General features: G+C 37.1%; 1 protein-coding gene across 1 annotated transcript; it reads left to right on the top strand.

Annotated features, from left to right (window-relative positions):
* The first annotated feature begins 9,358 nt into the window (after positions 1 to 9,358).
* On the top strand, positions 9,359 to 13,456 carry LOC132125461 (dual specificity protein phosphatase 6-like). Its single transcript, XM_059536901.1, has 3 exons — positions 9,359 to 10,224; positions 10,792 to 11,226; positions 11,835 to 13,456. Exons 1-3 carry the CDS (start codon positions 9,825 to 9,827, stop codon positions 12,146 to 12,148), a joined length of 1,149 nt encoding a protein of 382 aa, XP_059392884.1. The 5' UTR covers positions 9,359 to 9,824; the 3' UTR covers positions 12,149 to 13,456.
* Positions 13,457 to 15,366: the final 1,910 nt, after the last annotated feature.

Genomic DNA, 15,366 nt, shown 5'->3' with positions numbered 1-15,366 from the left:
TCCTGCTAGATTTGCTGAAGTGAAAATACAAAGACAACCTGCAATATCTCACCCCTTTTCCTTTCGCACACTTTTGCAGATTGTGAAAATGAGAAGGTGGAAATGATTCAGTTGCATCTGCTCTTTTCCTCTTGTTAAACCTACATCCGCTAGACCATGACAGCTTTAACACATTCGCATGCTGACAGTGATTTTGACGAGCGGCACGGACATCCGCAGCTGGTGGGGGCTCATCTGACCTCAGCCTCTTTAATTATCGCAGCTTCTGTTTTCCCTCAAGAGCGCTGACTGTCTGCTAGCATCCAGAAGCTCTCGAGTGAGTGCTGTACACCTACACATTTCATTCACATCTATGGTTCCATGATTGAACCTTTAACATCCATGGAAACTTTACATTACACAAAAGGTTCTTTATAGTTTCAAAAGGTTCTTAGTTAATTTTCCACTAAAAGAACATGAAGATTCCATACATACAAAGGTTCTTCGTGGAACCATTAACTGCATTAAGGAACTGTTATTTTTGTAAGGATACATTATGCTTCTCTTACTGCAAACGTCCAAATAATAACCAATTTAATCTAAAAAGTGAGTAATAGTTTGGGATGGGACAAGTTTAAACTCAACTGAAAGATTCAACACTCTTGTATTTAGGTTCTGGACTTGTTAAGTCTGGGCATTAAATATGGGCAGACCAGTGTGCCAGTCCGCAAACACAATGAGTGCCACCCTCTCTGTTTGCATTAATCCTTGATGTGCTTTTCTACTTTCTAAACCAAACAGGACTGCGGCCCCTTAAGGTTTTCTGATCATTTGTCTCAATTGCCCATGCGAAAGTTCAAATGCCACTTGAGTAATTGTTTCAGGCTGTCTTGATCGGGCTAAACAAAATATCAGATTTTCTCCAAATTGGGTGAAACAATGTTCCAATTGAGGCGCCGAAACTGCCCATAACCTTGTGGGTGGTCCCGGAGTAAAGTACCTCAGATATTATTATGTAGCAGGACTGCTTTTTGGATCCTTTTCGTATAGCGTGACCTTTGTGCGAGACTCCCCTCAAAGAGGAATAAAAGAGATGCTGTGAATATGCTAGTGGGGTGGCGTAGCACTCCAGCTCCCAGCCTATCGACCGTCTCCAGCGGCTCTATCCAGAATAAGTCTGGCGTTTTGCTTGGGGAACTGTTGAAACTCTTCGAGGGCTGACGCAATGCTTTGGGTCTAACTTACCTGGCTAAAAATGGGCATGTGCTGGACGAACACTCAGCCTTGGTGGGTGGTCCGGTCTTGTGAGATGCTTTCCAAGCAGCTTTTATGTCTTTGTGAAGCGAGGCTGAATATGAATCCTGCCACTTTTGTGTAATTCTCGTCACAGATGTGAGAGAACCCTCGCTGAGAGCTGAGACTCATTTTGACACTGTTTCAACAAATTAAACAGCAAGAATTCAGATTTATAACATCCATTTTACATGAACTAAGAACAAATACCACCCAAAATAACATAAAATGTACACTTTATTATTTATATTATAAATGCTATTATATATAATTTTAGTGTAATTATTTATTACATTATTTGTTTTATTCCTCATTTTATTTATAAAGAACCTTATTTATAAAGAACTTTTTTGTTTCCTACCTTCCTACCAGCATTTTTACTAGCCACATTTTAAATAACCTGATAAAAGTTGACTCTGGCATGCTAATATTTACTTGAACTAGATTTACAACCCTTTTAAATGTAAAACCACTCTACACACCCAAATCAAGGCTACATAATCATTATCATTAGCTCTGATAAGGTTGTGTAAAGTTCCTTTTTTAAATAAAACCATGTATTAAGATAAAGACATTAAAAAGTAGCTTCTTATTGCATAATAAAAGTGGTGCATGGATGTAGAAGATTAATAAAAAATAAAAAAAAACTGAAAAAAAAAACCTTTAGCATTAAAAACACTGTCTGTTTAAATATCAGAATCAGACTCAGAACTACTTTATTGAACCACACTGGGAAATTCTTTGTTACAAGTTACAATGGAAACTAGGTCAGTCTCGAAACCTCAAGAAAAATGCATGCCATGGTTCGGACAAAGTTGCTTTTATCTTCATTAAAATTTGAGGGGAACGTTCCTCTCATCATAAAGAACATTTCAGTTTGTGTCATTTTTGTGCTCAGGCCCTAATAATGACTATTGGTTAGGTTGCAACCCTCTACAGACACCTTGGCAATTGAATCACCATTGGCTAGTAAATACTTTAGTTTACTGGCCAGACTGATTTATATATATATATATATATACATATATATATATATATATACATTATATAAATATATATACATTATATATATATATATATATATATATACATATATATATATATATATATATACACATATATTTATATATATATATAATTTGTAAAATGGTGCAGTTTTTTAAAATACACTTTTAACATCAGTCAGTCAAGCTTTATAATAATCAAGTATTATTTAATATAATTTAAGTAATTAGAAGTAAATTTGATAACCATGTTTGAATGCATATTAGTTGTTGTTTTTGTAGTTTTTTCTGTCATTCAATGTTTCTGACAAAAAAAAAATGGGAAAAAAAATATCAAAAATACTGATAGGATAATAATGATACGAATTCTAATAAGAACTATAAAACATATTTAGGATTACTAAGGATTAATGAGCTGCTGGATTCATGAATATTAATCAGGTTGTATGCGTTCGCTTGAACTGATTTGCTGAAATCAAAACCGGGATGATAATAGGTGAGCCCCAACCAAAGGGATTGCCATTTGCACATTAACACCACCCACCGGAAAACCCGGCTGTTCTTAAAAGCTAAAGACTTCCATAGGAACGCCGTTATTTTGACAGGAAAATACAACAAAATATTGTTTAAATGTAGCGAGTCAATTCACTCACTCACTCTCTCGGTCTCTGCGTGTGTGTGAGAGAAAGCGATGGCGATTTGTGCGACTTCACACTAGAGTAAAATTTTTTTTTTTTTTTTCATATTTTGGCAAAAGTAGTGAAGCTCAAATACGCAGATAAAAATTGCAACACACACACATACACACACACATATATATATATATATATATATATATATATATATATGAAAACGTTCGCAAATTAAAAGTTATATTATTTCTTATTTATATATATATATATATATATATATATATATACACAAACAATGGGGTCTACAATATGCGTAGAAAGCCCATCTGTAGCCTTTCCATATATCTCAATAGCAGTTGCTTGGCTCGTGCAAGTCTTGGTCGGGTACCATATTTTTAATAGTACTGGATTTTTATATAAAACATTTGCAGTCATTATAGCATACAGAATTCATGCAAGAGAACAAAGCGCTGAGGTGCAAATATACTGAAAGTTAAAGGACAGAATAAACACATTCCACTATTACTCTGCATTTTTCCTTTCCATTACGTCTCAGCACAGACCAGTGGGTCGCTGTTGGGACTTGCAAGAGGATATAAGTGTTCCCCTCTCAGCCAGCACTGTAATTACACGCCATCAGCTCTTCAGTTGCCATACAAACACATAATAACCTTCATCCTGCTCTACTTCAATTACCCTCCCCTCTCTCTGCTATTACCCAGGATACCCCGGGGCCTCCTGTCTGCCTCTGTTTACAAATTCCTGTCATATTTCAGGATCTGCAGGACCTCTGTTAAAGGGGTTGAGGAAAACAGCTGGGCCTGGAATGACGGCTTGCAGAAGGGTCTTTCTCAACAGCTCACGACTGCTCCGATTCATTTATCAAGAATGTGTTGAAATAAGAACATTCTCTCTCACTTCGGAGGGAGGGATGACTGGAGAGAATGTTTTTATGGGTGTTTCTTCAACTTTAGGCACTTTGACTTCCCAGGGTTTGTTTTTATTAAAACTAACAGATTCCACCTTTTTCTTTTTGTTACATTAAGGTTGCATTAAAACTTGGAAAAAGTTTTAATTAAAACTTACACTCTAAAACTTTCTGGGTTAAAAACAACCCAGCGCTAGGTGAAACAAATCCTCAAAAGTGAGAAATTTATTAAGCAATTAAAAAAAAAATATATATATATTTATATATAATTAAATTGTTATTTGTTCAACTCATTAATAAATGTTAATTTCCAGCCAATTTGGTTAGAAATGTATAATTGAGTTCAATAAAACTCAGTCAAAACACCCAATCGCTGGGTTTGTCCATTTTTAACCCAGCAATTTTTGTGTACTTTTCCCCTTCCATTTATTTATAAATTCTACTGTTTTAATAACCCAGACTAAGACTTTTAATCTTAATGTATGTACATTTTATTTGAATCATAAAAACATGAACTGTTATATATTTTTCCTGTATTTTAAATCAAATAAATATTATAAATGTTGTTGGATATTGTTGTCAGACAAAACTTACTAAAACTAAATAAAATTGTGTTGCTTGTGTGTGAAAGTTCACATGGTCAGTGCCTTTAGTTGAAGAAACACTGCCATTTTTTAAAAGTGAAATTTCAGAGTTCAGGAGCTTGAAGGGTGTTAATGAGAAGTGACAATTGTTGAAAACACTGGTGAAAATTAACCATCACAATGGGCTTTTGTGTTCCAGGGAGGTCCGACAACACGCCTGTGGGGTGATAATGGTTTTATAGATGAATATATCCTGATCGATAATGTGTCCTGGACATCTTTACATTCCCATGACTGTCCATACGTATGCATGAAATCATATGAATAATGTACTGGAAGGCAAATCAGTCAGAGTTAAAGGCTGCCCAGTGACTTAATAGCTTGTTGTTGACTTCAAAACACTGGATCTCAGTTTCATATGAACACTTTCTCACCAGCACTTCCTGTTTGTATGGCTGATGTTGGAGGGCCCACCGGGGCTGTTTGTTTACTGCGGTTCTCTAGAGGGACCCTCATGGCTCTGCTTCCTGTTTTGATCCACTAAACCAGTACAGCCTTGAAACCTCTATTAGATTCCCAGGAGTGTCCTTTAATGTGTCCCTCCTCTTAGCCTAAGGCAAACCCATGTATTGTCCTACTAAGAGCACAAACAAGTCTTATTCAAATAGACGGACTGCTAAAATGATTAGACGTTGATGCATTAAGAGGTGCCTCACATAGGTGTAGGATGATTCATTCACAAGAATAAAGAAAATTAAAGGAAATTGAATTAAATTAGGCAATATTGTGATGGTTTTCATGGGATTTTTATTGTTGTTTTGGTGCACTAGCATCGGGTCAGTAGGTTTTTTAATGCTGGAAAGAAGTTTATTTGCAACTATCTGATCAAAATTTTTGTAAAACCGGTATAGTACTGTGAAATATTGTTACATTTTTAAATAATTATTTGAATATATTTATAAATGTTACTTATTTCTTTGATGCAAATCTGATTTTTCACCATCATTACCTCAGTCTTCATTTTAATATGCTGCTTCGCTGCTTAAAAACATTATCACCCTTAAAAACAGTATGAAACATTACAAATATCCTTTTTAGTCATTTTTGATCAATTCAATGTGTCCTTGATTAAAAAAAAATTATTTCTTAGAAGAAATAAATACATTTTAAAGAATGTGCATGAAAATTATGACTTTTTTTTAAACCACATATTTACTGTATTCAATATTTTGAATCTAAATGTCTTCAAATGGTGGTTCTCTATTTACATAAATATCTTGATCCAATTGAGAGCTAATTCATTAATATCAAAATATCTTTATTTGTATCTTGCATATTGTTAGTAGTCCTTATATGTTGTATATGGAGCAATTATATAATAGCTGGTCTAATCTAGTTTTGTATTAGACTATATATAATGCATATAAATGTATTTCTGCTGAGAACTGCCACTTCTACTCAGCCATTGTTTCATTGTTTCATATTTGAATAATCACTTTAATGACTTTTGTCACCTGCTTTCAACCTCTCAAACAGCTTTATTTACACACGTTATGAGCTGTTCTGCTGTTTGTGAATGTGCACCAACCCCCCAGCAGAAAGCAGCACACAAAGATCTCCAATAGTAAGTCAACAGTGAGAGAGGAAGTAAACATCACAGGAGCAGGAAGCTGCGCTGTATCACAGGTGAAGGGGGAGGTGAGGGCAGCAGTTAGCTTAAGAAAAGAGAAACCCTGGTGATTCACAACACAATCAGATTGACCTTTCATCCCATGAGCTGCTGTCAGGGATGATGGGGGGTCAGCAGAGACCCTGATGCAGAACAGAGACCTGGCCCGATGGAGCCGCAGATAGCGGAGCCGGCATTGTCTAAACTTCACTGACTAGTGAGCCTGGTGAGCGGCAGAAACTTACAAAACATCCAGTCCCACCCAGGAACTGAGGAAAGGGGTCAAAGAACTGTCCTTTCTCTCCCCCGAACTTATATACACGCAATCCTAAAAATATTACAATGTATTTGAATGTATTTGGATACTAACAATGAAATTCATGCACAACTGCAAATGGTCTGTGACGTGCATTTGGCTAAATGAAAATATCTGCAAAGATCAGGACTTTTGAATTTTCCTATACCACCACAGAGCTATTTTCTGCTGTTTGCTTCAGACACATGAGATATCATCGCACTGTGATAATAGCAGGAAGAACTGAGCTGTTATCAGTTTGCAGGCCTGTTACCAGATCCGGATGAACTGCATGTGTCTGTTTAAAGGAAAGTTAAGACTTTAACTCTTTTTTTTTTGCATCTCAGCAACTATTACTTGTTGGTTTTACATAAATTACTCTAATAAAAATTGCTTTGAAAGGCACAATTTATTGGTGACAAACTCGACAGATTGATGTATTACAATGAGGTGGCAAAGCTAATAATTTATCGAAAATTTTCTAAAGTGTTCATATGAGTTTTATTCTATCAGTACTTCAGACATTCCATACAAACATGATTGAAAAAAATATATATTTTGGATTAATTTCTGAAACATTCTGAGGCATACCTTTACGTTTTGATAAAACCAGCCTCTTCCATTTTACTACAAAATATTCAGTTGCAATATATATATGTAGAATCCATTTTGCTGATCAATGAAAATATTTTGATTATGGTTATTGTATTTATTTTATTTCATATATTTCATTTATGTAATTTTTAAAATCAAATTAATAAACTATATGTGGTAAAATATTCCTTAATTTATCTTTGTCTTTATAATGTTATTAAAAAAAATATTACATTATTATATTTATTTTGTTACATTTATGTGATTTTTTTTAAAATTGTGTTAAAATATAATCCATATTTAATATTATATGATGCAGTCTACCACTTAATTTTTTTTTTTTTACAAAATAGATTTCATTATATTTTTGTATGCAGCCATTTTATTATTTGTATGCTATGGGTATTATTATTATTAATACTTGATAAGTGCAATGTAATTCTAATATTATATATTAATATTATATATATATATATATATATATATATATATATATATATATATATATATATATATATATATATATATTTTTTTTTTTTTTTTTTTTTTTTTAAGATAAATGAAAATCTGTGGTTTATAAATTGTCAGACTGTGGAAAATCAAGGGAACATGTCTCTAAAGACAAGCTCATCTAGATGCAGCCTTCCCAGAAGGATCTCCACAAGCTACAGGATAATGGCCATTATCTAGGTACTGTGTGGTGTTTCATATGTTAAGTGGGGTGAAACTGAACACACCTTTGGCCCATGTGACCGCTGTGCATGTGAATGATGACAGAGAGTCTTGATGGACAATTAAAGAGCAAGTCACTGCCAGATGACACAGGAGACAGGATGTCTGACAACATGTTAATCAGCTCACCCTAATCTGCCCTGCTACAGTCATTCTCAACCCATATTTCATTAGTAGCATATTATTGTTTTAATTACAGAGGTTCATTAATAGCAACATCATAGTCCATGCCTGTAAACACGATTGAGCAAAATTATGTTATTCTTCGTTTGTCTAAACTCTTTATGCAAATTGAAAACGCCGAATAACATTTTCGAGCTTCTGCTTTTCTGAGCACCAGAGACCTGCCCTGACCTTTTAAACGAACACTGGACTTCAGTTTATCAGTATGAAATTGAAATTAACCTCGTTCTGCTGAAACCGATAGCAATTATACAATTGTGGTTAATGGCATATCAAAGACATATGGTTTAATGTAGGTGCAGGAATTCGGTGCAGCTGTTGAAGGATTTGTGAATGATATTTTAAAGCTTGCACACGTTATCTCGACACACAAGATGACACGAGCTTCCGTGTCGGAAATGACTGGAGGCGATGAGAGACTCACAATTCGCGTCTGCTGTTAAACTATTTTTATGGCTCTGTTTATGTGTTTATTGGCCGATCGTTTAGCGCGCATTCATTGATTCGGATTGAGCGATCGATCAACGGAGAATACCTGATCTAATCATAATTGTTTCATATTGTTAATAACTTGAAGGAAAATAAACAAGAACCGTTAGCCTACTTTTTATTAAGTTATTAGGGGTTCAATTAATGAATTAATTATTTTATATTAAGCCTGGGGTTTTGTCTGGCACAGCTGTCATTTTTCATACCTAAACTTTTTTGAATGTTTTGTTGCATGTTTATTTTATTTCATATTTAAGCTGTTTACCTAAATTCATCCTATTTGTATTTGTTTAGTTTGTGAAACTAGTAGCCTATATATGTCGATCTTATTTTGGCGATCATTCCAATAATGTAATATGAAACGTAAATGATTTACAGTGTGTATATAAGCATGACTTAATTTAAAACGCATATAGAAGATTTAGCCAACGAAATATGGTGACTTTGGTTAACGTTCTGGTAAAGTTCTCTTGAAGTTAGGAATAGACATTTTTCCAGTATGTAATGTGGTCTTTATGATGTATTTAGTTGGACAGTGTGTAGGCTCTATTTGTTTTTAGAATGTTTGAAAATTGAAAATTAACGTTCTCATTATACTTGCAAAATTATTAAATAGAATGTTGTACCTTCTTGGACGTACGTAACGTTGCTAGACTCGACACTCCGAGCTACAAACAGCAGCGGGAACAACACTGAAATTCGGCTAAACGGAGTTCAAGTGTGTAACCTGAGCATGAGGTATATTGACCCCTCACCAAATACACTCGCACTCCTCCTTCCTTCCCGCGCAGCGCCTCTCTACTGTTTGTTTGCACTCCTCTGATCCGGAGCGGAAATTCCTTTCCGTTTTTGTGAATGACAAACTTATTAACAATTCATCAACATAGTCTTTTTCATCCGGCCCCGTTTCCACGGTGACGCTTGCTCTGCCCCTCCTGATTGGCTGGCCGACATAATGTATCCATTGAAACGCCTCGCGCTTGTATCCATTCACGAGCTCGCGGTGACAGAGAGCGCATCTACGACTAGAGCGCAGTGTTGCTTTCTCCGTAATAAATCTTGAAAGTAAATAAAGCTACGACGCGTTTTGCTTTCGCTACACGTCTTCGTTCGATATTCGACTGGGTATATAGATCGATTCGTGTGAAAATCGACGGCGAGAAAAGTGAGGTTATATAACGAGACGACAACGTCAGTGGCTCGCGCACTCACTGGCTAGTGTGAGTCATTGATAAATGCACGCAATTGCATGAATGGGCTGGAAGTAGAGCGAGTCTGCGCTTGACTCTCGAAGCAAAACCCGAGGATTTTAATCATCTCGACGGCGCAGAAGAGACTTGGACTTGAGAATCTCAATGCTCCAGGCCTGAGACGTCCACGGCATATTGCAGCACTTCTTTTCCGCAGTTTAAGGTCTCACGGTACCGTACCGTATTTCACTAATGCTTGATAAGTTCAAACCCGTGCAGTTCGACTCGGTCATGGCCGTAAGCAAGACTGTAGAGTGGCTGAAAGAGCAGCTGGAGACGCGCAGGGACTGTTTGCTCGTTATGGACTGCAGAGCGCAAGAGCTCTACGAATCGTCGCACGTCGAAACGGCCATTAACGTGGCCATCCCGAGCCTCATGCTCCGGCGACTCAAGAAGGGCAACCTGCCCATCAAATCTCTGCTTTCCAACGGGGAAGACAGGGAGAGGTTCGCGCGGAGGTGCAAGACGGACACTATCGTGCTTTACGACGAGTACAGCTGCGAGTGGAACGAGAACATCGACGGCGGCTCCGTGTTGGGTTTACTGCTGAGGAGAATGAAGGACGAGGGCTACAAAGCGTTCTATCTTGAGGGTACGTTTACTTGCATTTTGTGATTTTACATGCTGCATGTTTGTGGTTTACTGCAACTAAAAATGTTACTAGAAATTATTTTTAATTGGTTTACAAGTAGCCTAATTAGTAACACATTTTACATTTGCAGATTGTTTTCAGAGTTCCAACTAAAATGTACGTCACTAGTGATAGTTTATTAGAAACTAGTTATGTTATACAAGCAAATATCCAATATTCTATTCATTTGTGTTTTACAGGTTACAGTTGCATTTTGACTTCATTTGAATACCATCTTTATAGTAGAATTAAAAATAGGCCTAGTACTAGTCATACTAAAAACATGACTAGTAACAATAGGAATTCACACTGGTGTACACTAAATACATAATCTAGTGTATTTCGAACTGGAACTGGAATGTAAATAATCAAGTAGTTAATAGTAAACAAAGAGCACTATTATCTAATGAATGGATATTTGTGTAACAAAAAATATGCTAGGCATTATTTGTAATTAAAATAAATAAAAAAAATGTGGTTAGCTTTAAGGCATGAATTTTAAATGTATTTCTAACTTGAACTTCACAGGTGGCTTCAGCAAATTTCAAGCTGAATTTCCCACAATGTGTGAGACGAACCTCGACGGTTCCTCCGGCAGCAGTTCACCGACCTCCCAGGTCTTGGGTCTCGGAGGGCTCCGGATCAGCTCTGACTCCTCAGACATCGAGTCGGACATCGACCGAGATCCAAGCAGCGCCACCGACTCAGACGGCAGCCCACTTTCCAACCCCCAGCCCTCGTTCCCCGTGGAGATCCTGCCGCATCTGTATCTGGGCTGCGCGAAGGACTCCACAAACCTGGATATCCTGGAGGAGTTTGGCATCAAATACATCTTGAACGTGACCCCTAATCTTCCTAACATGTTCGAGAACGCCGGGGAGTTCAAGTACAAGCAGATTCCCATCTCCGATCACTGGAGCCAGAATCTCTCACAGTTTTTCCCAGAAGCCATCAGCTTTATTGGTAAGCAAACACAATTATTGTTGCTTTAATTTGCTTTTCATTCAGTCCCAGTTTTGATTAAACCTACTGGGTCCTTTCAATGTTATGAATCCAAACGGATGGCACCATTTTTTATTGTTTGCATAGTAACATATCCCGCGGTTGTGCAATTGGGACACAAAAGCTTATGATGAAACGGGAGACGGATGGGGGAGGCAGTAATTTGAGCCCAACAGGAAGGAAGCAAGCAGCATTGAAAGTAATCTAGGACAGAGCAATGTTTCGCCACACAATGAGGACCATTTACAGGGCACTGTTGACATCCTGTTAGCCTTGACAGGGAGCTGCCATGACTTCTACATTTACACGCCCAAATGGTACCATTGTCGAATAACCTGGCAAGCGGAAGGATCATTTGATTAACCTTAATAACCCATTTCCACGTCACGTTCCCTTAGAAAATGGGCGAGTTGTTTTCTCTCAGCCTGCAGTAATGCACTAGAAACCCTACTGAATGAGGCCCCTTTTTTCAATACTGGGACCGTAATGAATTCTGACAACCCAGCTTATGTACAATTGCATATTCATAAGTCAGTTAACTAACCGTTTCGTCTTTTTTCCCCCCTCAGATGAGGCCCGCGGACAGAAGTGTGGCGTTCTCGTTCACTGCCTGGCCGGTATCAGCCGTTCGGTCACTGTAACGGTGGCGTACCTCATGCAGAAGCTCAACCTTTCCATGAACGATGCGTATGATATAGTCAAGATGAAGAAGTCCAACATCTCGCCCAATTTTAACTTCATGGGCCAACTTTTGGACTTTGAGCGCACTTTGGGACTCAAGAGCCCGTGCGACAACCGAGTAGTGGCTCCAACCCAGCCGTTGTACTTCACAACGCCGACCAATCACAACGTTTTCCAGTTAGACCCTCTAGAGTCCACGTGAGGTCCTGCCCTGATGTGAATCGAACGTGAGTTTCTTTATTTCGACACCTGTCGAGGGGTTCCTGACGTTATTGATGTTGGCTTGAGACGACGGCCGACCAGAGTAGCCACTGATGGGGCATGCGGTTGCCCAGAGCTTCTACGCTGCTGTTTAACAGAGAGAGATCATGTGACTCTATATCTCCAAGACTCTTAAAAGTAGTTTGTTTTATACATACACATATATATATCTCCGTATATATACATATTCAAGCATGGAAAGACTGTGGAAATGGAAAGAACGTCCGATATATTGGGGCTGGCGAGCCAAAGAGACTTGACTGGAAACTGAACAACGACAAATACTCCATTTGTTTTGTTTAGCACTTGCACCTTGCCATTTTCAAGGTGCACTCTTTTTGTCTTCAATGAAGACTTGCCTGTTTTTGGGACGAGACTTCCCTTCGGTAATGATGGTAGAGTGTACTGTACTCCAACTTATTTGCGTGGAGAAATTTTTGAAACATTTATACATGTGTATATTAAGATGTCGGTAAGCCTTGCCGTAGTTAGAATATACCTGTTTTAAAGGAACGGCTGTAGATTTTTCTTCTCCATTTGGTTTATGTAAACAAACTGAATATCGATCAATATTATCTTTATCGACCAGTTCAATGCCAAACATTTGAACAGGTTTTTACAATGTGTATATGTATAATATATTTCCACTTTTGCTTTACGGATCAACTCTGCCTTTTCAGCCTTTTAACCACCATCACCAATCAAAGTTGTCATTCTCCTGCCTTAGTTGTGTACATAAGAGTGTTATTGTGCGGTAACCTTTCAGAGCAGTTCCCATAAACTTCTACTTTTCATCAGTACTTTTTTTTAGCGGACTTGACCGCAAGAGCTTGCACGGTCAGAAGGGTGGTCCGAATTTGTATGTGTACGAGGCATTCCTCGAATGCTGTTCTGCGGGGTTTCAGATGCATGCCCATTTAGGACCTATATGCCTTTATACTACTCGTTTTTGTACATTTTCTGGGGATGTTGGAGAGTTGAAGCAAGTAATGCTGGTGTTTTTGTGTGCAAGGATTTGAGGTCTGTGTTGACAAAGCTAGGAGAACGTATTGTGTCTCCTGTTCAGGGAAGTTCTGTGACATGCAGTTTTTTGTAAGAAAAGTGATGGTTTTCAGGAGGGTTTTGTTGCCCCTCACAGCAAAGGCCTGGTTGGGGGAGAGGCTGTTGTACAAAACCACTCCCCCCAATGTAACGAATGTAAAGAATTGATAAGTTATTAATAAATTGCTATTTTGTCTATTCAAACCTATCAATGTCTCTCTGTTTTCTTTGCTTCACTTGAAAATAAGAATAATAAGTGGAATTTATTGGTTTTATTCAAAGAAGAATTATGTTTCATTAATCCTTTGCAATAATATTTAAACTATATTCAGTTGAAAGAGTTAGAATGAGATTACAAGTTCTTGCAAATAAAGTGTTACTCAGTGTTGTTAAGTGAGCAAAACAACTTTCCATGCGGACAGGCTGGTATTTCCAGGTACGGGCTGGTTAGAGCAAAAAGTCCCCCCCTGCGGCACTTCCTGACAGGAGATCAGGCTTCTGCTCTAAAAGCAAGTCCTGGCAAAACAGGCCGCAACCTGACACCCTTGGCTTTTGCATTCATCAGATAAAGAGATAATCCCTGTGTGGGAGTTAAAAAAAGGGTTAAAATGAGTAATTATTATTTCTGATGGCAAAATAGCTTTGTGTTGTTGTTACAATAATAACGATCTATTCTACATCTCTGCCAACATGAAGATTGAGTAGGAGTAGTATTTCAATGGATTTTTTCATATTAGACACTCCTGTAATCACATTCATTTATTTTCTATTATAAATATTAAATATAAAAAGTGATTATATATATTTACATATACGCCTACATGTAAATATTGTAAAATTTTATATAAAATGTATTATGAAAATGTAATGATATAATAATAAAATAAAATAGCTTAATAATTTTAACTAGTCGAAATTTATTTAGTAAAAAAATAATTGAATAAATATAATTATTATTATATTAATAATATTTTATATAATATTTTCACTATTAAGATATATACATATATATATTTTTGTATACTAGTATATGCATTCATAATACTTACAGTTAGTGTTAATGTATGATATATATATATATATATATATATATATATATATATATATATATATATATATATATATATATTGCAAACGCATACATACATACGTAGAATGAAATATAAATATATTACAATTTATATTTTTAATATTCAATTACATCTAATAGCATTTTAGTGACCAAGACACAATGGTTTCAAAGCAGCGAAAATAAACCCAACAGACTGTAACTATACTTGCAGTGTGCTAATCCTGTGTGAAAGTTTTCAGTCCCTGTCGTCCTCTTGTGACAGAGTGCGCTGTGAAGGATTTGCCAACATGCCCAGCAATTTCCGTAGCTCGGGTTCCAGTCACCCCAACACCACCCTCCTCACAAGCCCACCTCCTGTACTCCCGTCAGGCATCATCCGCCCACCACCTCCTCGCTCACCAGCTGCACTCTTCCATTTGTCTGCTTGTGTGAGTTGCACTAGTGAAGGCCACCCCTGGCTAGATGACCTCGTCTGTTGTCAGTCACTTTTTACTGGCAAGCAGTGTTGGGGAGTAACTAGTTACATGTAACGGCGTTACGTAATTTAATTACAAAATTATTGTAACTGTAATTAGTTACAGTTACTAAGAAAAAATGAGTAATTAAATTACAGTTACTTATGAAATTTTTAACGATTACAAAGGGGATTACATTTGAATATTTACACACATCCACATACAGATTTAAGTGATTTCTTTCCCAAATTGCACTGACTATTCTGAGACATACCGCCCTAATAATTTCCGGGATGCGGAAACACAGTCTGGTTCGTAGAATCCAGTCATAAAAACGGAATGCATAACGCGGACGGAATATGCCACATTTTGGATGACTAAATCAAAAGTAGGTCAGTACACTTGAACCAAAATATGACATGGACTAGTGTCTGTGAATATGGAGCCCCAAAAATGCAATATATGACTTGCACATTCTGCGTGTCTGTGGAAATCAGGCGCGGACTGGACACCGGGAGAACCGGGACAATTCCCGGTGGCCTGGCAGCCGATTTGGCCCGCTATTTAATATCATTATTGTATAATTGCCTG

This window comes from Carassius carassius, chromosome 43 (assembly GCF_963082965.1).
Source record: "Carassius carassius chromosome 43, fCarCar2.1, whole genome shotgun sequence".
Lineage (NCBI taxonomy): Eukaryota > Metazoa > Chordata > Actinopteri > Cypriniformes > Cyprinidae > Carassius > Carassius carassius.
The sequence above is the reverse complement of the archived record's forward strand: the minus strand, read 5'-3'. Positions and strand labels throughout refer to the sequence as shown.

What these genes read in the sequence shown, in the direction of transcription:
- LOC132125461 (XM_059536901.1), top strand. Translation starts at nt 9,825, where the DNA reads ATGCTTGATAAGTTCAAACCCGTGCAGTTCGACTCGGTCATGGCCGTA. An exon ending in CAAAGCGTTCTATCTTGAGG is followed by an intron (nt 10,225 to 10,791) that starts GTACGTTTACTT and finishes TGAACTTCACAG; the next exon opens with GTGGCTTCAGCAAATTTCAA. An exon ending in AGAAGCCATCAGCTTTATTG is followed by an intron (nt 11,227 to 11,834) that starts GTAAGCAAACAC and finishes TTCCCCCCTCAG; the next exon opens with ATGAGGCCCGCGGACAGAAG.